General features: G+C 39.1%; 1 protein-coding gene across 1 annotated transcript in view; it reads right to left on the bottom strand.

Moving 5' to 3' along the window:
- PARP8 (poly (ADP-ribose) polymerase family, member 8) overlaps positions 1-23876 on the bottom strand; it is a 129112-nt gene that overhangs the window by 27603 nt on the left and 77633 nt on the right. The window contains exons 8-13 of the mRNA XM_009894214.1: positions 17260-17350; positions 14158-14224; positions 12261-12386; positions 9596-10160; positions 7254-7307; positions 7055-7150 (exon numbers count right to left, since the gene is read on the bottom strand). Coding sequence (XP_009892516.1) covers positions 7055-7150; positions 7254-7307; positions 9596-10160; positions 12261-12386; positions 14158-14224; positions 17260-17350 — 999 coding nt within the window. The remainder of the gene's footprint in view (positions 1-7054; positions 7151-7253; positions 7308-9595; positions 10161-12260; positions 12387-14157; positions 14225-17259; positions 17351-23876) is intronic.

Here is a 23876-nt window from a genome sequence, read left to right as displayed (position 1 = left end):
CCCGGTCCTTTTCTGCCAAGCTGTTTTCCAGCTGGGTGGCCCTCAGCATATATTGCTGCTTAGGGTTGTTCCTCCCTAGGTGCAGGACTTTGCACTTCTCCTTGTTGAACTGCATGAGACTCCTGTCAACTCATTTCTCCAGCCTGTCGAAGTCCCTCTGAAGAGCACCCCATCACTCCAGAGTATCACCCGTGTCTCCCAATTTTCTACCATCTGCAAACTTGCTGAGTGTACACTCTGCACCATCATCCAGACAATTAATGAAGATATTAAACAGAACTCAACCCAGTATTGACCCGTGGGGTACACCACTAGTTACTGGCCTCCAGCTAGACTTTGCGCCACTGATCATCTCCCTCTGGGCCTGGCCTTTCATCGAGTTTTCAGTCTACCTTGCTATGATCCAGCCCATGCGTCAACAGCTGTTCTAGGAGGATCTTATGACAAACAGCGTCAAAGGCCTTACTGGAGTCCAGGTAGACAATATCCTTATATATAACCTTTCTCCCTGCGTTATATAAGGACACCCTTTCATTTTTGCAATCCTTGCTAGGTTATGCTGCTTGCAAAGACCGGTCATTTCATCATAGAAGTTTATCAAGTTGTTCAAGCATGACTTCCCCTTGGTGAAACCATGCTGACTACTCCTGATGATTTTCTTGTCCTTAATGTGCCTGGAAATGGCTTCCAGGCTTAGCTGATCCATCACCTCCTTAGGGATTGAGTTGAGGGTGACCAGCCTGTAGTTCCCCTTCATGCCCTTCTTGAAGAGAGGAGTAACATTTGCTTCCCTCCAGTCCTTGAATATGATAATACATCACAATATATTTTATTATACTTCTTTTAATCAGATACTTAAATACAATAACTTTTGTTTATGACTCATGATCTCATTATATTTAAATGTTTGTAATAAAAGTACATGCTGAATTCCTAAAACAAGATATCTCTCTACTACTATAGCAGCAAAACTGTTGCATTATTAAAATGCAACTTAGTCCTTCCCTAGAATATTATTATCAGCTCTAGTGTAGCAGGAAGGATTTAATATGGCATTAAAAAAAAGTTAACAGCCTTTGAATATAGGACCAAATAATGCTGCAGGTTCTTTAGTACATTATTATATCTGCTTTGGAAAATACATTTTTTAGCTAGATGAACCAAATCATATGATTGAAAATTAGCTTTGGAGGTCAGTCAGTGCTTTTATTCTCTCATAGAGGACTAGCTTTACCTAAACTTTAAAGTTTCAGTGTCCTGGTTTGAGTGACACAGGACTAATTTCTCTTCTAATGCTTGGGAAAACCGCACTTTTAGAAGACTCTGGTGTCTGAATTTGTGAAAATATCTACTTTATAGCCAGCTATGCTATGTGGGTTTCAAGGTCTCAGTGGTTTTGAGTTAGCCGGGTGCAGGGACGAGGAAAAGCAGGACCTGCTGAAGCCATAGCGCTCACAGTGCCCAACATTTGCTGTTCACAGCTGGGAGGGCACAGCTTCCAACTGAGAGAATTGGCTGAGTATAATCCTGCTATATTTTACATTGGTATTGGGATCAATATTGGTCTTCAGTGTTATTAATGTTAATTATCTAGTCTTATTCGATTAAATCTGTTTATATTTCAACCCTTGGTTTTCCTTGGTTTTTCCTGATTCCCCTTCCCAGGTGGTGAGGGGTTATCGGGTGACAGAATAATTGTCTAAACGACAATAAATTGTTGTGGGTTTCTCAAATCATAAGATACAGCTAAAATTAGCTTTCTCTAAAGCTTTATCAAGCACTGGAACAGGTTGACTGGGGAGGTTATGCAGTCTCCATCCTTGGAGGTTTTCAAAAGCCAGTGAAAGACAGTGGATGAAACAAGCTCCAGTTTCAGGGGCTTTTCACTAGAGACACATGCCCCATGAGAGAATACCTCTGTACTTCAGAATGGGCTTTGTGGAAGTCGTTAAAAATTTCCTAAGTTTACTTCTAATATTTAGTCTAATATGGTATTTTGACAGAAATCAGGATAATCTATTTAACTATTACAACAGAAATAAAAAAGCATTTCAAACTATGTTTTTGAAACAATTAAAATCTAGCCATTAACTACAAACAAATAATAGTCCATATCTCACTCATCTAAACAGCTTTTCTGTTGAGAACAATTCAAAGACAGTAACAGGAGGCTAACGATTCAACTGAGGATAGCCTTATTGCTTTCAGGAGGTTTACCAGGTCTGCCTCATCTGTCTCTCCTCAGCGCAACACCTTATGTCTGACCTTGTACTTCCCACTGTTTTTTGAAGCTAAGCAAAGAGCTACTTCAGAAGAGACTGATGGCCAGACTCTTTTCATTGGTTCCCAGTGACAGGACAAGAGGCAACAGGCAGAAGCTGGAACACAAGAAATTCCATCTCAACATGAGGAAAAACTTCTTCACTTTGAGGGCAACAGAGCACTGGCACAGGCTGCCCAGAGAGGCCGTGAACTCTCCTTCTCTGGAGATATTCAAAACCCACCTGGATGCGTTCCTGTCCGACCCGGTCTTGGTGAACCTGCTTTGGCAGGAGGGTCAGACTAGATGATCTCCAAAGGTCCCCTCCAACCCCTACCATTCCGCGGTTCTGTGGTTCTGTAATGACAGAGCTCCTGAGAGCTGTGCAGCATGAGTCGTCTTGCGGAAGGATGCACTGTGATTCTTTACATGACATAACAAAGCTGTTTGGATGTAAAGGCTGCAGTCCCAACTCTCAGTAATGATTTTGAAGCTGTTTCTTAATCCTTCTATGAAGAGTGAAATAGGTAGGATTCAGATCACTATTAGGAATAATCCATGAAATAGCATGGTCTATTTTATACAAGAGGTTAAATAGTACTTTTTCTTCTTAGGATACATGTATTCATTGAATTTTCCCTGTGCTTTGCAGAAAGACTGCAAAGCATGCCATGCAGTGATTTCAGGGGATTTGCAGTTTTTGGTGGCATTCTATAGAAGTGTGTATCTCTAAACATCCAATTTAGCTTTTATAACTTTGCGTGCACTGTAAATAATCATTAGATCTAACTGTGCTCTTGAAATAAACACTAAAGAAACATGCCATGATGAGAAACTACATTCATCCTCATCTCATATGGGAAAGGTGTGAATATGTACAGGAAAGCATTGTGTACTTTACTGGTATTTTTTTTTAAAAAAGGGGATGGAACGAAGCAATGGACCTTTCCAAAGAAGTGTGTTACAGCTTCACGGTGCATTATAGTACTTTTCTAGGACTCCTCCTTCCATTCCAGAAAACTTTTGCCCTTCCCCTTCACAGTAATACAGCTGCAGCTCCTTGTGAGAGCATTAGGTTTGTGAGTGTTTCAAAGTTACCCGACCTACATAATGTGTTTTTATCTACATACACACTCGTGGAGTATACACAGGATCTATAATTCTGGTCTTCTGTATTTCAGGGAACTTTTGGAGCTCAAAACAAAACTGGTTGTTCTGAAAGATCCATACTTTGCTTCATAAAGAAATTCCCAAGAGAAAGCTAAGAATTTTGCCTTTATTCATCTTCAGTAAGTCACTAAGTTAGCCTCTTTATTTATCCTCAATAAGTGACTAAGATAGTGACTAAGATAGTCACTAATAAGTGACTAAGATAGTGACTGCCATTCAAAGCTTCCTGTGTACAACAGAATCCCTAAACATTTGGGTGATTAGATTAGTACTGCTGGCTCTGGAGCAAGACCCGTGTCCATTGTAAGAGCATAAAGCCAAATATTTGCAATTGTGTTATGCAGCTGTATAGATGTCTGCAACAGACATCTTCCATACAATTGGATCCATGGGGATCTAGTGTCTAAATTAAGCTTTACAAAAAGACACATCTTGTTGTCATCAAGTTGCTCTTATCTTATGGGAAAGAAGATGTCAAGATTTTAAGAAAGCAAAGTAAATTGAAATAGATATTAAAAACAGAACACCCCCCAGAAAAAGTTATCTAGGAAAAAGAAACACAATACTGAGAAGAAAGCTTATGCTGAGAGAGGCTGATTTAAAGATAATTTATAACTAAGAAAACTCTACATAGGCTGTAGAGAAAATCTGCAGAAAGGAAAATCTTTATCTCTTTGTTTTACTTGGTATCTTCCGCTGTCCTGTGGATGAGATCTGAATTATGCAAGTTGTAACCAGCACCAAAATTACACTCAAGTATGACATTTTACAGTATTAAAAGAATGTAATTATTGTGTGATGGCAATTTTTGAATATTTTAAACAGCATTTCAAGACAATTAATTAAACTACACTATAGTTCAGGAAAGGTGTCAAGCTGACATACCGAAGGATGACAGAATCAAATTCCTTACCGGCTTCTTTGCAGCTGTGTAAAACTCCATTAAATACCAGAAAATCAAGCCTAACTGCATTTTAAAATAACTTCTCAAGCAGTAACTTCACCTCACTTTTATAAATAAATATGCCTTCTTTGTTGTTGGAAAAAAAGGTCCAAACGGTAGAAAGGAAACTCATCATTAAGGACACACACAGCCAGACACAACCCTGTGTGCATCTGTGTGGAGGAACTACTCTTTAAAGGAAGAGACTGGTGAACCATCCAGAGCTATTTCGTCGGTGGCATCTCTTGTGAGACAATCAACTTCAGATAGAGCCTAAGTAATGCCTTTGAGATACGGCTCTCTGTAGAAAATGGGATCTAGGCACAGAATCTAAAAATATAAGCAGACTGTAGCAAGGTTCTGATCATTATAAAACCTGGTGAAGTTACTGTGGTATCAAAAGTACAAGCACTCTATATCCCTTTATGAAAGCCAGGAATACTACATATGGGATCCATTAAGTGACATAAGGTTAGATTGCATGTAAGGCTACATGCCTTGCCTTAAATGAAAGCCCCCTGCATTCTGCTTAATAAAGTACTGTATTTCTGAGATCCACCGTTGCAGCAGTATTACACATAAAGTGCTCTTTCAGTTGGGTCATTCTTTATTCTTTTTATATATATTATATATATATATATGTACATATGTGTACGTGCGTGTGCTGCTGACGCATATAAATAAACCCCACAATTGACTACTTTAGGCTGCCTCTGCCAGAGCTCTCAGTAGAGTGAAGGATAAATTTCCTTAAGACCCTTTGGCAAGCTCTTGCTCAATTCAAACTGAGATCCTTTCTCACCTTCTACAGAACTGCAAACTCATTAATGGCTCTATATTGCTTATTGAGTCATTCAAGCATACACAGAGCATGCTAGATTTCCTCCTGCTATCTCCTTCTCCCTGGGTTACGTAAGGACACCCTTTCATTTTTGCAAAGCTTGTTAGGTTATGCTGCTTGCAAAGGCACCGACGAATATATGTTTAGTGGCAAACATGTTTGCACTTTCCTCTGTTTTGAAGCACTGACAAGCTCCCAAACAGATAGCTAAAATGACCCCTTTTTAAGATGAAGACAGAGAAAAGTAATTCTGAAGGATTTTAATCTCTTAGGTGGGAAAGCAAGAAGAATTAAGATTTTTTTTTATTTACAGCAGATGACTTTCCATTCTGTTTTCTTTTAGTAGTTCATCATATGAACAGGAATTAATCCTACTGTTTGCTTTTTCCTATGGACAATAGATAAAACCCAACAATTCAAATAATTATATTATCCAAACCTTACTCACTATCCAAACATTACTCACTTCATCTTATCTCATTCTGTCACAGGTGATATGCATAGCAGTGCATTCAAAGATGAAAAACAAGGAACTGATGCCTTTTCTACAGGCTTCTAATCAGGGTTTGGTTGCTGATAAATCTGGCAGAAAACCATGGTTTTAAAAGCTAGATATGCACTTGAAGAGGCAAAAAACCATCTGATAGGATTTTCAAAAGTACAGAAGTTTAACCATGACTTAAAATGGTGTTAACTGAATACATAGACGCTTTTGCAAATCCTGTTAGCAACCTATTTGCACACCCTGCCTGCAGTCAGAATGCTTGACCGTGGTGCCACTGAGTGCCAAGGGGGATGACATTGAGGTGACTTCTGCTGCCATGTAAGCAATAACCTTCCTGAATTTAGTTCCATGGAACTATCATAGATGATGCCTGCTTCAACTTATGCGTAGTTCCTTGCCACATTGTGGAGAATTTGGCAGGTGTCAGACTATTCACACAGTGGTATTAAACAATTTTCCATGGCTTCAATCTTTCAAGGTTACTCAGGTTTCCATAGGATCCAGGACACATGAAACAAGAAGGACTCTAAACTGCAAGATCGGTCCTCAAGGTAAGAGTTTTATTCTCCTAATATACTCTTTCACAAAGCTGCACTGATCCAGTAACTCCAGGCAGAGTGTCGCTCATGACCAATCTTACTCTTTTTCACTGTACGCATTCACCAACAGCACAAGAGGGTACAACATTCATCATGCAAAATTCCTGGTTCCCAATTACAGAGGAATGAAAAGAAGAAAGAGCTGCCTAACTGGCCAGACTTTGGGCATACTGAACCAAAACAGTGCCCCTGGGCTAGGTCACTGCTAGATCAGACACTTCATAGAGCATCTCCTTCTACTGCCTTTTTTACTGCATTATGGACGATGGCTCATTCCAGCAGCCCATGAGCAAAAGGTCAGAAGAACTTCACAGCCTGGTGGCATTAACACCAGTGTATCTGAATACGCTGGTCATGGCTTGATAAGAGCTCAAGGACTAAGGTCACCCTAAGCTTTGAAAAGAATGCCAGAGGACCAGGAAAGCACTCTAATGCACTTCCTCTATCTTATCTGGTTGTGACTACTGTAGCACAATCACGTTCAGTGAAATACATCCCCCCTTTATATTTCTACAATATTATAAAAGCCTGATTTCCATCTGCCTTGCTTGCAACACAGTTTTCTTCAAATTTACAGCAAATCTAGCTAATAGGCATTACATTTTTGCATCTTAAAAGGATATTAGGATAGAAAACATCTGAAATAATTCAATATTTTTATAACAGGTTTGTGTGGTCCATTACTATTTAAGGCATTATCAAATGCATTGTTTATCCCAGCAAGCGCACCACTTACCCTCAGCATAGGGCCATTCTGGAACACATGGGGTTCGTCACAAACTACACAGTATTCATTCAATACTGGTATCCGCTGCTCAGCAAACTCAATAGTCTGAGAACAATGAAAATGAGAATAACAACATCTGCTTAAAAATAATTAACAGTCAGCTCATGCTCCGCAGTGTTTTATAAATGAGTAAGATATGACACCCTACCTGCACAAGAAAGCCTCGGTCTCGTACCGGAATGCATTTTGCACCATAGTTTTGCTGCAAGGAAAAAATTGAGGCAACTTCAGTGTTGGTAGACTAATTATAAGGAAATGATAAACCGTTTGTATTTTTTTGCGTGCAAATATGTTAATTAAACAATATTTGCATCTAAAAAGATCTCTCATTTGCATAAACCAGCCATTACAAATAATCAATCTTTTTACTGTTCGCTGACTGTGGGGTAGATTTTTAGCATTTCTTTTTAGTCGTTAAGTCTGATGAGGTTTTGTACCTCAGCATCCCAAAAACTTTAATCTCAAATGGAAACACCAGTGTTTTCACTCTATTCTAATAAACTGGCATTTGGTAACTTCCATTAAATGTTAACTGCAGATTGTCTATTCAAATATGGGCTACCTGCTTAGGCTTGAAAGACTAATGTAACTCTCAGAATGGCTGAAAATCTTGGGTTTTTATATTTATTAACATCTCACTTCCATAAGCACCATGCTAACAGACATCTGTGCTCAGATCCCACTTAATTTCTTTCTGCCTTGTTCTTTCAACACAACAGCAACATAGATTAGAAGGAATTTCTGTTACAGGAGTCAGTAAGGTACAAAATTCCCTCCAGGCTGACATCCATCTCAATCAAACCTTGTTTTGAATAAGAGTCCATTTACAGCTTTTTTTTTGTTTTGTTTATAGGCTTATTTCCTTTCATTTCTCTAGCTGCTTAATAGGAAACTTTTCCTTTTTCTCCTGGGAAACAATCCTCCTAATTGTATTCATACATGAGATCAAAATACTTTAGCTGAGAACTGAAGCAAAGTTAGGGTCCCGATTCAACACTTCCACATTCCACTGACTTCAAACTGCAGTTCAGCACCCAGGCTACCCATATATCTGGTGTCTGCATGTAAAATGGACTGTTGGTGTCCTCCCAGTAACATCAGTCAAATTGCACCTGGCCATGTATGTGATGATTTTCCTTCAAAGTAAATGCATTCTAGCAACAAATTACTGGTAGTTTTTACAGACTGCAAAGCAGGGCTTGCACTTCTTCCGTATCAGCTGATAACATCAGTAATGAAACCACTCAGTCAACTCCTCATTATCTTATCAAAATCAATGGGACTTTTCCTATTAACTTCAGGAGAGAAAAGTCCTGCTATGTTAACACATCCTCTGCCGATTCAGAAAAAAACGCTTCTCTCAACTGTGACAAGTAAAAAGCCTGTTGGCTCACCTTAAATTAGTATTGCTGTGCACATCAGAGGAACCAACCACACAGCATGTATATAAACTATTTTATATCATTTATGTATATCACTGCTTTTAGATCTGATGAGTATAGCTCACAGCTTATTAAACTGATTTACCAGGAGACATAGCACACTCAGTGTAATTTCATTATTCAGAATACACTATTCTGGATATATGTATGGCATTTCAAGCAAGAATCAGCTTTTTCTCACTGAGAACACCAAGATACCACCAGGCTAAGGGAGAGGAGAGGACTGTCGCCTAAGTGCCCCTCTCCCCAGATTTAACATAGGAAATGGACCAGTGCCTTGAAAGAGTGCAAACAGACCAAATCTTTCCTCTATAAAAAACCCATCTTTGAAGATGCAAAGGCAGAAGAATAAATTTTGAGTGCTCTTTCTTAAATTTAAGAATATGTGCTACCCTTTGTTTTCCCAGTCAATCACGTCTCTGGGGAAAGAAAGGGGGGCAGTACGGACCTAATTCCTTCCCCGATCTCCAGCCGCCACCAGCGCGTTTGAAGGTTAAGCCTTTCACCAAGCACAAATGCGCAAGAGCTGAGCTGAATCATGACTGCCTTCCTTCCACTATGATGATGAACACAGATGCAAAGACCAGAAGGAGAGGTGACTTGGCACCCGATCAAGCCAATGGATGGTTGCTTCCCCCACAAAGCTAACTGAAATGAGAAAAGACCTGTGTGACCAAGCCAATTTTGCAGCACAGAAGCACACACTCTCCCTTCTTCCTGCAGCAAGAAAGAAGGCAGGGAAGGAAGTGGACGACTGAATTTTTCCCATGGCCAGCAGGTATACTGAGCTGTATTCAATGTGACACGTAAAATCTTTGTCTTGACCTAAGTAAATTTTGGGTTTATAACTTAAATATATGTGCATGCACAGTTGTTTAAATCCTCCTTAAAATGCCAACTCCATTACTCTTGTCTTCCATTATATCAATATATCCAATATATTCACTAACACGTGCCCTAAGTATTAATGCCTTTGCATAAGCAGCATAACAGTACATTTGGAAAATATTAGGAGGAAAAGGAGCAGAATAAAAAAATTGTTACGCACAGCAGCTTGTGAAGGTGATGATGAAGATGGTGTTAAGATACCAATAAGCCCTGAGGTAAGAGAGAGACTCCTGCCCTCTGCTATGGTGGACTCCTTGAAAGGCTCCATTTTGTATGATTTAGGGGCATTGGAGTAAGTCTTGCTGAGTAACTTGTGATTCTTCAATCCATTCAATTCTTCCATTCTAATATTACTGGAGTAGGACCTGCTTAAAAGTTTGTGGGGCTTCAAGGTGCTGTTGTGCTCACATCGAGGGTCCCCAGAACACGACCTACTTAACAGCTTATGGGGCTTTAAAGTGATGCACTCCTCCTGTTTGACAGCTGCAGAGCAAGAACGGTTCAACAGTTTGTGCGATTTAATAGCCATTGTCTGTTCAGCCCTTGGGTCACTCGACAACGAGCGGCCAAAGGTTCTGTGAGATTTTGTGGCACACATATCCTCCGCCTTCACTGTGCTAGAGCAAGTCCTTCTTAGTAGCTTGTGAGTTTTGGAGATGCCATCCTGTTCTGACTTCAGTTTTGATTTATTTTTACCACAGCCAGGTGGAGGATAACTTGGCGACCTTAAAAAAAAGAAGACACAAGTTGGAGAATAATTAAAATCTCATGCAAATCAAGTAAGACCACACATATGTAAAAATTTTTAAGTGTCACCTGTCTTTATGTATTTCACTAGTGATAAACGCAACCCAACATTAAAAAAATGAGCAATTGTATGTAGGACTACTTTTCCAATACCAAATAGAGATCTTACTCCTATTCACACACACGCTCATCAACCAAAAAGACTACCAATTACTTAAGTAGAAGTTAGAGCAATATCCTTACAGCTCTTTTTAAAGGTCTCTGTGTCTCTAAAAAAACCTTTTATTCAGGAAATTATCTTTGAAAAGAAACCCATATATTTCATATGAGATTATAACGCATTTTCCTCATCAAAATCTATCTTTCCTATGTAATCGTCATAGCACAATCCCATTAAAGTTACTGTCTTCTGGACACAGCATAACAAATTCTATGTCCAGATCCAATGGAAGATATAATGAGCAGTGAAACTTGCAGGCAGTAAATCAAATTTAATTCAGCTGAAATTAACGTTATTTTTAAAAACTTTATAATGGTCTGTGTGCTTTGTGGAAGACAGTTTGATGCTGTTCTTTCCTGTTTTAGACAAATTCTAGCTCTGTAACACTAGAAATGAAAATGCGAGGGACCTAAATTATGAATGCAAGAAGAACAAAAGGTTTTTATGAAACAACATTCACATGAACGGTCACATTTCTATAAGGTTCATATTTGCCTGTCCTTGCAAAGCAAGAACATGGAACAGGTATCATTTTTCTATGCTGAATCATTTTTCTATGCTTTATAGCAACCCCAGTCTTTGGAGTATTTTTTGGGCTCGGATCGAATAGAAAAGAACCGAAAACCCAAGGGGAGAGGCTGGCAGGTTTCCCCACCCTGTTAGCAAGCGGTGACAGTAGAAGATGCACGTGGAGGATGCTGACTCACTGTTGCAGTTGGCTCACTACCACCCTCCCGCAGACAGGAGGTAGGAATGGTGCTCTAGGGAGAGAGAGAGGGTCTCTTAATTTGGGCTGAGCCATCTTTGGACAGGCGCTGCAGCAGCAGCCAAATCAAGAGCAGAAAGACCAGGCTGGCTTATGCATGCCCTTCCTGAATAAAACCAAAGCCCAAGCTACGGCCTGCCCTAGGCAATGGTGTGTGGCATGGCAGAGAATGGATAAGCTTTCTACTTAAAACACCACCTTCCTCTTCCACCTTTTGTCATCTTTGACATTCCTCCCTTCTTCAGTGTGAGTGATTGCTCTACTCCCTCTCTTTTTTATACACGGAATGTAGAATGGCAAAATTCATCAGAAAGAAGGAATGTCCAAAGAAGCGTTCAATTCAAATTCACAGAAGGGGTGATCTGTCAGCCCTTCATAAGCATGAAAACATGCTAGAGTAAATAGTCACATCCCTGAAGAGGTAAAATCAGAGCCTAATTTTACATACATTTAGGAGTATGAGTAACTGGCAGAAGTCACAATGAATTCAAACGAACTATTCACAAACTACTTGTTATGTTTTTAATGCCTTTGTTCTTTGAAATCCCATGCCCGCATTTCAGAAGCGGTAAACATTAGTGTAGTCAAACAGTGGCGAGGGGTGGGTGCTCAGCAGCTCTAGAAGTCATTCTTTCATTAATGACCATCCTAGTTTTAAAAAATTAAAAATGCACACAGCTGTGGGAAGAACAACTAGGCAACCACATTTTTTACATATATATGTTATGTATTACTTGTATATATTACCTATATTTATATTCGTGCTATTCAAGTAACTGCCAAATGCTACCAAGCTATAAAGACACAAATGCAACAAGTTAAACAATATAAAATGAATTACTTCCAATTCTAGATGAAACATGGCTGTTTCAGAGAGCAGGGCACTGAAATGCTCTGCCTTCAAATAGTCTTAGAAGCTGCAGTAGTATTGAGTTCACTTTTGATGTCATGCAAGGCAAGGACTGGAAACCCATGAGGTAAGATATAAATAGAGCACTTCTCTGTGGAGAAAAGTCAACATTTCACCTTGTGAAGTCTGCTGTGGATTTTGAACAGGATATGGTGTTAACAGCTCATTTTCCTTGCTATTACCTGCGCAACGTAGAAAAGATGTGCAGAGGGGATTTCACCTTTTTGTCAGACACTTTCTTATTGTGCGTACAATTAGATTTCTCTTTGCTGTTCTTCCACTGTTGTGTAACAAATGTCTGCATGATTCTGCAAATTAAGAAAGAAACAAAGATTTTCTTATCCTAGCCAAGACGTACTCCCTTTAATACCAGGGTCTCTCTGTTCACCACATAGGCAACACAATGTAACGTGCTCATTCTACGGGCAGAGTTTTTCTGTCATATATGTGGACTGATGATAGGGTGTCTCAGCTCTTCAAAAATGCTCTCCCCCGCCCCGGCCCCCTAAAACTAATTTACACAGAACTTTTATTGAGAATACAGTCTGCATAAACAACCACTGCAAGACTTACGCAGGTATACCTCTCATGGAAATCTACAGACAAACTGATTCAAAGGCACCCCATCCAGCTATAGGCGCCTGTCTCCCCAGTGACTAGAGAGGCAGGCTACAGCATCCACACTGCTCAGGCAGGAGCAAATTCTCCTATAGCACAAACATGAAGGCAGGGATGTCGACTATTACACTGCCCAAGGAGGGTTTACAGAGAAGACAGAGCCAGAGACTTCCCAGAGATGGACAGCAACAGGCAGTGGTCACAAGTTGTAGCAAGAAAAGCTAAAAAATAAAGGCTATAAAAAGAAAACATCCACAAGAAAAGTGGATAAATACAATAGGTTGCCCACAAAGGCTGGAGATTTTACAGCTCAGCTGCCTGAGACTCTGAGTTTCTGAGTCTCAGGCAATCTTCGCACTCTAACTGGGTTAGATGAGTGAACGAATCTAACTTTGAAGATAGTGTTACGTGGATGAGGAGGTTGCACTAGGTGACGTCCAATAGTTCCTTCCAAGCCAAAGTACTCTGTGACTAATCTAGTAGTATGAGTCTTTCAGTGATAAAGTCAAAGTGGAAGTTGGTATGGACTTTATCAAAAATTTACTGAATCTTCAAAGATGAATATCCTGTTGCCACAGCCATGAGGAGCCATGGGCTATTCTGACTTCTGCTCAACTGTGAATTATGCAGCTACGTCCTTGAAAATGTCTTACAGGAACATTTAGTAACTACCTGGTGCACAAATCAGAGACAGTGTCAAGTACTGAAACATTTGGGACTGTTGATGTCAGGGGAGCTTTTTATTTTTTTCTTCAAAGTCATGGACCATAGAGATTTTAGTAACGATGCTTCATTTGTAAGATTATGAAAATGGTGCACTGAATTTCTTTAAACACCAAACAGCAAATTACTTATTTTTTTTTCTTAAGGGATTCTGAACATTGTCATGGTCAGATATTAAAGCCTATATTCTTGTCACGTTATTACACATATACAACCATATGTGAAAAGATGACTCAGCATAATTTTATTAAACTGAATTGTACCATGAACACATGAAACTGCTAATTTTTTCAACTGTTCTTCCCTCTTGTCCTCAAAACGTGGATGGCCTAATTACTGTGGTACATACCAAAGGCCACCATGAAAGCATAGCCCCCTTAGGGTACGCATGATGCTCAAAAAGATTCCTGCTCTAGAGGCTTCACCATCTAAGCAGAAACATGAAATTGAACACTCCTAGCTACAGTCTTTTGAAGTTTTGTAGCTTACTTCCTAAATGGCAGCAAAGTGACAGAAAACCCTGGCAGGCAGTACAAATCAGGTTCTCCCCAACAACCGTCAAAACTGAACTTAAAAAGGCAAATCCTGTTATTTTTTATTTGAAGAAAAATGAGTTCAAAACACTTTGATCCACCCAACCTGACAACCTGTGAATTTTATCCCAGTTGGCATGGTCCAGGAACTAAAAAGAGTGTGATATTCTCCTAAAAACAGGGGTTTATGCTTTTCTAGACTTACTTTTTCAGCTGATGTCCCAGCCCAAATCTTTCCTTAGTAGAGATTTGAAATACATCCACAGTTGGCACTACGGAAAAAAGAGATATTGTTGATATATGAACTTGCAGCAGTAATCAAGAACTCATGACCATATAAGTCATAATTAAAGACCCTGTTATATCTGGACCTTTACTGTACACAATGCCATTGATGCAATGGTGAAAGTGGACATGTCATCTATGCCTATTAAGAAATGAATTTGGAATTTTTGGAATATAACCCAATATAATTTGTAGTTTTACAAATGAGTAATTTAGAAACTGAATTGCCCCAATTCCCACTAACTTTAGTTACAAAAATGTGTCTTTTTTTTTTAATATTAAGCAAGTACTAGAGAGCAGCATCACATTAAATGTATCTGGACTGGTAATTCATCTCACCTAGTCTCTTAAACTTTTTAGTAAGTAGTCTTTACATACTACAGATCAGTTCAAGGCCAGGCTGGACGTGGCCCTGGGCAACCTGGTCTAGTGGGAGGTGTCCCTGCCCATGGCAGGGAGGTTGGAACTCAATGATCTTCAAGGTCCTTTTCAACCTAAACCATTCTATGATTCTATGATCCTGTGAATATGAAGAAAACTGCCATAAAAACTGCCTCTTTCTGAGGGTGTTTTAATACAGGATCCTTAATCGTCAGCTAAGTGCCTGATAAATGAATTCCAGTAGCCAAGAATCACCCTGAATTTTCCTCAAGACCCATCCTAACATTGGTATATCCATATCCATCTGTCAGAAAATTGAAAGTGTGCAGGGTGAAGCCTGGAAATTAGCTCCCAGTATTATTAAAATCCTTTAATAACATTTACTAGATAGAAGTGGCAGATGGAAACCAGCACTTTTTGAGAGAGCCTCCAGTCCTCAAGGCAGGACAACAGCCAACACATATTACAAGCCCAAATAGACTTAACACTTCATATTACGTAAGGTGGTAAAGACTACAGTAAAACACAAAAGGAATGAAAACAAAAAATTTGGGGTTGGTTCAAATTTTATTAGAAAAAGTAAATCAGTATTTTAAAACCTGTATTATTCTGATCATTCAGAAAGCCAGACTTTATTCAGAATGTCAAAGTTTATCCTCTAATTTTGCTTTAATAAATTAAATTTAAAAATAAAATACAATATATCTAACCTGGCTATCCAGTCTCACTTAGTTCAAAGCCCTGTAGATATCCTTTCTCTAATGTTACTACTCAAATATAACCTCATCTTTTAAAGACAAACTGATCATTTTTTTCAAAAGGGATGAATTATTTGACTAGGGGTAGCAATGCCTTTAGATTGTCAACTTTAGGGCACACAGTAAGGGGGGAATATTTTCAATGAGAATCATCATACCCAGACCAGCAATCTTAAAACTTGACACCTAGACTACAATTGTTGTCTAAGCTGTACAGACAGAGGAGAGAGCCCGCTCCCTCCAAAAGCTGATTCATTCTCATCTAAGACAGGTTTGTAAGGCACATGGGAGAAACTTCCCACAAGTACAATAATGAGAGAAGCTATTAACTAGAAGAGTGAGTATCTAAAATCAGGATATTACACAGCTACAGGGTAGTACGCATAGCCCCCATAGTGCTTTGGAGTATACTGCATTTCTGTTTATCAATGAACAGAAAGTACTATAGGAGCAAAAGATGTAGCATGAAGATAGCCCAGCAGTCTTGAAACAACATATTTAAGGGGGAAGAGGAACTTACTGAGAAAGGGTCTTGTTAACACAAAAGATGATGGACCTCATTGTCCTTTTCTGGTAAATAGATATGGCTGCAACAGCAGCTGAGCTCATAAAACCAGTATCAGCGAAGCACTTGCCTCTGTCCCCCGTCTTGCCTTTATTGGCACACAGGCAGCCCCACAATCAGTGAGCTGCAGGACTGGGAACTACGCTTACCATTTTAACCTTGTCAACAGTGCAGAAGATATCTTCTTGTTACTTCTCATTTCACTACTTCTTTCTCATTCACTACTTCTTTCTCATTCACTCATTTCTTACTGCAAGCTGCTCTTCGCACTTCACCCTCTATTATTTGCTGGACTTTTTTATTTTTTAAATTACATTTTGATAGAAATATTCAGAATACTAACACTGCTACCTGCAAATACGTATTTTAAGATCTGCATATTTACAAAAAAGATTGAAGCAATAAAATACAGACAAAAAGACCAAAGCCAAGCAAAAAAAAAAAAAAAAGATTGATCTAATGAAATGTGTATTTGAATGAACAGAATATAGCTTATAGTTAGCACCAGCAGGCAATATATCCTATAAAAATAGCTCACTGGGACAGATTTTGCTGAACATATTATGGCTGGAAATATCTATTCATTTTCCAGAGGCAACGTTCTCACACAGATACAAGCCAGGTTGCACAGGAATCCTCCAAAGCTGGGCAAGTTATGATCCAAATTGGAACCCAGTTCTGACTTCCTACTGTAAAAACGTATCTGAAGTTGACTCCTGCATATGAACGTTTCCAAATCTTCACAATCGGTCGATTCTTTAGGAGTTTGACCATTTTCACTCTCATGAGGAAGCTTTACTCACTTAACAACGCATTCAAATCCAAAGATTCCCAGACTTCACACAGTCATATAGAAATTGGAAGCTGAAAGGATAATTATCATGGACTGATTCTTCAAAGGTATGTGAAAAAGGGCATATTAATGCGCTGCACAGGTCTGTGTACACTTTATCAGTGATATCTCACCTGTGCAAACGATCCCTGATTTCCAAAATCAGGAAATCACGTATTAGAAACTGTAGATCTTTATTCGTTAACACTGGTTCCTAGGGGAAACAGTTGCATTCCAAGGGATATCAGGAAAACAAGTTCCAAAAATCAACCTATGAAAGTTTAAATTAGATGCCCATGTCATTTTTGAGGGCCTAGCCACGCAAGTATTTGTAAACAAAATCTGAAACCAGTAGGACTGCTCTCAGCAGTAAACTTAAGCACATGCAGGGTCAAAGATTTGGCAGTGAATGAGTGTCTACCACCTAGTACAGGGCTCAGACCAGGACACCACACAAGGCACATGAAGAATACACAGGTGACTAACCTGGACCGTTTAAGTATTGTGTAAGCGAACAGTGCAATCGCACTATTATAGGCTCTGTGCGAATTACATCCCAAGCCACAGCAATCTCTTCCTAGTTCAAAACAAAAAGAAAACAACAGACACTATTAGCCATCATGAGGAACTGCTGCATTTTGTCAGTGTACCTGAGGGCTGTTATAACCACCATCCATCCATTTTCCCAGTTGTGGAATGTCTATCCAAGCTTAAACTTGAGACTTAGGATGACCTACTGCCTGCCGATGCCCTAAGAGCAGTGTTAGACTGCTTCCAGCTGTTGAGTATGCTCATTTAAACTGAGCACAGGTTTATATACAATACTACACCTACAGTGCAGGCAAACACCCTCCCATCAAGGGATACCAGTTCAAAGCTGAGAAGCAAAGGAGCAAATAAAGATGGAAAGGAAACCCATCCCATAACATAGGGCAAAGGAAACTTTTGCTCCTTGAGGCTGACTGAAACAATTGAAGGTACGATCAGGTTTTCTTAAATTTTAAAAAAAGCCCAGGAACAACAATCGTATGTGCTGGGCTGACCTGAGAATACGACATATCTGTGCAGAAGCTAATGATGTCCCCAAAAGCACTAATTTTTATTCTCTCTCTAGAGGACAGGAAATTACTGCACAGATGAGGTGAGGAAGTGTGGAGCTAATGACAGCGTAACTGTTACAGAAGCCATGCTGCCAGTCGACAGCACCACTGTCCTGTGTCTCCTTTGCCACTCAAGCCTCTCCCTAATCAGCTGCAGACATTGAGAAGCACACAGGAGAGCTCCAGCCAAGGTCTTCTTCCCTCCAGGACTCTATGAAGTGCTTTCACCTAACTAATGTCTAGAAAAGAAATGTATTTCATTTATATCAGTTAAAACATTTACCGTTCACAAAGCACGTTTGAAAGTAAATACACATGCAGTAAAAAAAAGCCTACAAAGCATTTTAACAATGTGATCATTAAAGGAAAAGGAAACCTTTCGCTGAGCAGCAATCATTAATGCGACAGGCCCTTGTGAAGATCAAGTCTCCAAAAAAGGAAGTCTCAGTGGTTGTCAAGAGAGTCTGATGTGTAGCAGAATTAAATGGGTATTACTGTTCATTATGTAATTCTGTGATTAGATTACTTACATCAAGAAAGCTAACATCAATATGCAGATCAATATCAACATCATCAATGGCTCCATATTCCCTGAAAGGAAAGAATTACATTACATTAGAGCTCTTTAAGACACTCCTCAGCCCAGGAGTACTTACAACAGGGAAGATTTTATAAAGGATAATCTTGTCTGTAAAATCAGAATGGTTATAAAGTACACATTTACATAGATTGGATCAATATTCCCAGTGGGTGACCATCTGCTGCACTGAAACTTTCTTTCAGTGGATCTTGCTTAAACAGGCTAAATCTCTTTTTCTACTAATTCTCTCAAATTCTCTCTCCATTGCTGCTACCTAGTTTTGCCTCATATATTGCACAAATAAATCAAGAAAACAATCATAGTCACATGCTGCTCCCATTTCTGACAAAAGAAAACCCTAGTTAATTTTCACAAGTATTTCAGGTTAACAGCCAGTAACCCAAGGATAAATCACTGAAGACAACTACAACATAGCCTAGAGGGTGGCATATTATACCTGTGGGATTGCTTCATACATTCAAGCATTTGTTTGTCAAAACATAAAGATTGCCCTGTAATGCACCCAGGGAAATAGTTACCTTATTTTATCTGTTATGTGTAGTATTGCGGGAATCTCCAAGGTTTAGATTTAACTTAGGCTCACAGGTGTTTCATTACCATCTGAAATCTTACATTTCAAGAGTAACTTTCCTGCCTCTTGCTTTCTGACTCATTCTTATCGCCCTGCCCTAACGTACTTGAAGACTTCTGAAAAATAGGGCTAGAAAATACTCATTCATACACCTAAATAAAAAATTGCTTTCCTTTTCATTTAAATTACTTAAGTGGACAATCCCGTAAAAGTGCAATCACTCTCAATTTTTCACAGACTAGAGTCTAGTCACTAGTTTTTTTTCTTTACGCTGCATTTATATCCTTGTTCTTACAGTGACTTCCACGCTCTTCTATTAAACTAGACTAAGACAGTGCACAGTAGCAGTTTTGCATAAATAAGTCGACAGGGTAATTTTGAAATACAAAAATATTTTTGTGAATATACGTATCCCCTGCCAAAGTGGCCTCTCAGCCCATGGTAGGACCTAGCTCACACTGGAAATGCCTTGACCTCTGTGAAGTCTGGCGGAGGTAACCCCTTCCACCAAACCTCAGCATCCCAATGGTTCTCTCTCATAAGGGCAAACCCCAAGTCTCTCTCTAGATCAGATGCATCCACACATGGCACACACAGGGCAGGTCAATGGCTGGCCAGGGCTGTGTTAGCTTGAGGCTTCCCAGCCACCTTGGCAGCTGCTTCAGGGTCTGCTCACCCAGGCTACGGGTACAGGTGCTTGCTGACCTCCTACAGCTCACTGAAGACCTGGCTTTGAAATGGTGAAATTGTCCACCTACTGAATGGCTTAAACCACTGTCCTACTGAACAGTAGCCTCAGATTTTTTTTTTGTTAATTTTCCAGACGATCTAAAGAACAGATTGTTATGAACTCTTAAGTAATATTTATGAACGCAGGCTGGTGTTACTCACATGCCAGAGATTCAAAAGGCGGTCAACAAGCACAATTTTATGAATTAAACAGAAACCTAGTTGAACTAATGAAACACAGAAATATTAGTGGAAGAAGGTATAAGGTAAAAATAAGTTATAACTGTGGAATTTCCATACTCACTGAAAACCCTTTGCCCCCCATTCCACTACCATCACAGAATGGTAACACATGACGCTGACTGTAGTTTTACTTCCCCAAGCTGAAAGGGGGGGAAGAAATCATGTTTTCTTCCAACACCTGCAGCTTATGGTCTGCTGTCTACAATGGTTTCATGAACACATCTTGATTTTGAAGCTCCCAGAGGTCCTCTGTCCATCAATGCACAAGCAATGTCAATAGAAGCTGAAAAGTTTGGATCAGTTGGTCCAGAGGTCTTTCTCATGGCTTTGGTGGCCAGATTTCAGAGAGCAGAGGTGAAAAGCATGCAGGTATAGGTATTTCACTTTTACATGTACAGTTGACTCTGTGACAGCAAGAGACTACTAAAAGAGAGTAAACCGTCTAGGAAATATGCATCTTAGTGGTGTCACTGTCAGACAAACTTCTCTCTCCACAGAGAAGTGGAGCTGCAGGAAAGGGATGAAACTGAATGCTTAATGCTGTGTTTGTCATTTCCAAGAATTTATGAGTTTTTTCAACCACAACAGAGTGGAAGAAGTAATAAAGTTTTCCACATGCCAAAAGCATCCACAGATGCCAATTTCTACTACTTGTCATCAAGATCACAATGCTTCCAATGAAACAGTTGATTCAATAAATTAGATGCATTACAGTTTTTGAAAGGTCACATATAATGTTTCAATTTTAGGAGCTTGAAGGTGCCTATTATCAAAGTATTCTCAATTTCATAGTTATCAGTTTGGCAATTCAACATTTATGTCATTCATTTCCTAACCCCATATACAACTATTCAGATTTCAATTCCTCAGGTCCTTGAAATGTAATGAAATTTCCACTTAATTTGAAAAGGTATAGTACACCATAGTTGTAGATATGCTTTCTCTTCTTGGATAAAAATAACAGAGCTTATTGTTTAGAGGTTAACAGGAATTGTTACTTGCAATATATGTATGCCTAAGGTTATTATCCTCTCTGTGTTTTATTACTTGATTTGTATGACAACTTTGATATTTTCTTTGTAATACATCTGACAGGTTTGTTACATCTTGCCTACCTGTTATTTCTATGAAATTATTAAGATTGCATAGATGGAAAATGAAGTTATAAAAGACCTGAAGCGTATTAAAAACAGCTATGTCCTATGGTGGAATCATGCATGCTTATATATGCCCAACAGAATTTTCTGTAATTACACTTTGCAATTTGCCTCTGACTGAGGTTCCACCACTTCCCTCTGTAGGATACTTTAGACTCCCACAATTAAAAAGTTTTCATAAAATCTAATCAAATTCTTGTTTGTTGCTAACACAGCTAGTTTCTTATTGTCTCTCTCATGATGACAACAGAGAACATTTGATCACTCCTCTTATCTACAAACAACTTTTTTTGGAGGAACTGTTATGATGTCTTCTCTTCTTATTTCCAGGCTAGACAAATCCAATTCCTTTAGTTTTTCCCTAGGAAAACCATTTAGTAAATCTCTTACCATTACTCTTGTTCACCTCCAGAGCAAAAGACAGAATACGACAGAAAAGGAGTTTAACAAGGGTTTAGAGTAATGCTGAATTGTAATTTTCAACAAAATAGAACAACGTAATCAAATACCAACTGAACTGCAAAAGACAATGATGTTTTAGAACAGGATTCCAGGGCTTGTTCTCAGCACAGACAGTTGCATCAATACTCAACCACAAAAAACAAACAAACAAACAAACAAACCGGCATTACTGCTAGGCCAGCAGTGCTCCTTCCTTTTGCCACACAATATGCACACACCACTAGAAGAGACTTGTGCTTTGGCAGTGAGGGATTGCCCACATGGAACTCAATCTCCAAAACACTACAGGTTCCACAATACAGAAAAGCCAATGACGTACCTGAGAGATACTGCATTAGGTCCATAGATCTCTCTCACTGCTGTCAAATCAGCCTCCAGCTGTGGGTGCTTGTGAAGTTCTCCATCATAGCTAACCTACCAGGAAAAAAAAAGCATTCTAGTTCTTATTTATTTCATTACTGGCACCTGACCTAGGCTCTTGAAAGTTCCCCCTGCTGCATAAAGATTCCTTAATGCCACGCTCAGAATGGACACTGTGTTGACAAGCTGAAGCACTGAGATGGTCTAGCTCTGCTAAGCAATGAGATTTGCAAAGCAGGCACCTCTGCACTGACATTTTTTGAGGGTCTCACTCCTGTTTGTGGGAAGAGAAGTTGCAAAGGACTCATCCCTCTGTCCTGTCTTGTCCTGGAGTTCTTTCTGGGACACACGTGCTTTTTAAAACTGTTAAGCAGGAGAAGAACAAGATCCCCCCAGTCATATCATCCCATTTCAACCACTACAGGACAAAGGCTTGCTCCCTCTTGCTTATGGTCCCATTCTCATATATATTAGACACAGAATGGCTTGGGCTCAACAAGAGGAGCACGAAACTATTCTATGTACCAAGTGTATCAGCATTTAAACTACATTTTCAGTCTACTGATATGGGCTCTATTCTATCCACCAGGGCAATGTTATCAGAAAAAAAAAAGAAAAAAAAAGTAAAGAACACTTTCCCATTTTAAGTATTTTACCAGAGAAGGTGTAAAGAAACATGTATTCACATATCAACCCTGGTTTTTTAAAACTCTATATGAAAAACGGAAACACTTATGTTACTGCTTACACTATAAAGCAAAATGTGAGCTGGTTTGGTTGGACTGCATGAAGTCAAAATAATTAATATCCTCCGATCTTCCACAAGGACCGAAATATTTCTGTAGGCTTGTAACAATCTATTCACAGTCTATTACTACCTTCTCATTAAGCAATGTGCTCCTGATTGTGTGAACCTAATTCTACTTCCTTACAACAATTAGAATGACAGTAATTCCACAATAGTTGATGAACTCCCTAGATTTGGACAGATTCAGAAATGAGAGTAGGATTTGGCTTGTGCCTTGAACAAATTCAGACAGCAAAGCACAAGACTGTAAGCTATCCCTTTAGAAACATATATATATATATATATATATGTGTGTGTACGTGTGCGGATTTTTAATTAGTTTGTGTAAATCTGCCCTGAAGTGTGTTGGGAAGAGGATGCATTTTGTACTGCTAAAAATAAATACATATGAAATTTGTATATTAGATTTCTCTTAGGGAAACAGGCTACAATTCGTATGTTAATTTTGAGTGCAAAAAGATAAATGGAATTTGATTAAAATAACATAACTCTGCAAGTATACTGTTTTTCATGATTTTTGATACATTCATGAAGCTTTTTTCAAATGCTTTAAATCCTAACATGAGTCATTAAAGCCACTTGTGATTTCTGTAGACAGTGAAGCACTTCCTTATAGGAACTAATTTGACAGTGTAGCAACTTAAATAGCTGCTTTAACCTCTTGTCCTTGAAGATGTGATGGTGAAACCATTTCATCATTTCCTCTGTAATATTGTAAAATATTATATTGTATGTTCTTTCAAGATGTGAAATTATCTTTGTGTACATGTACGTAAGCATATAAACATACATACACACGTACAGCTTTGCAGACATGCACTTTTATGTATTTTCAGATAGCTCTTTATAGGATTAGCCTGGACTGTCGAATGAGACGGCTGAATCATCAGACTATGCTATATATTCTTCTTGCAGAGCTCTCTAAAGCTAGGAGACTTCTTTGGCGGGTCAAATAACGTGTTGGAAGTAATGTACTTCACAAATGTTCATGGTTTCCATTGCCTAATTTTTCAGAATGTGGTGCACTGCTAGCAACGGCCAGCCCACGAGCCAGTCTCTTATGTCAGAAACA

The sequence above is a fragment of the Charadrius vociferus genome, unplaced genomic scaffold (genome assembly GCF_000708025.1).
Source record: "Charadrius vociferus isolate BGI_N301 unplaced genomic scaffold, ASM70802v2 scaffold70, whole genome shotgun sequence".
NCBI classification, from domain to species: domain Eukaryota; kingdom Metazoa; phylum Chordata; class Aves; order Charadriiformes; family Charadriidae; genus Charadrius; species Charadrius vociferus.
This window is presented reverse-complemented; position numbering and strand designations above follow the sequence as displayed.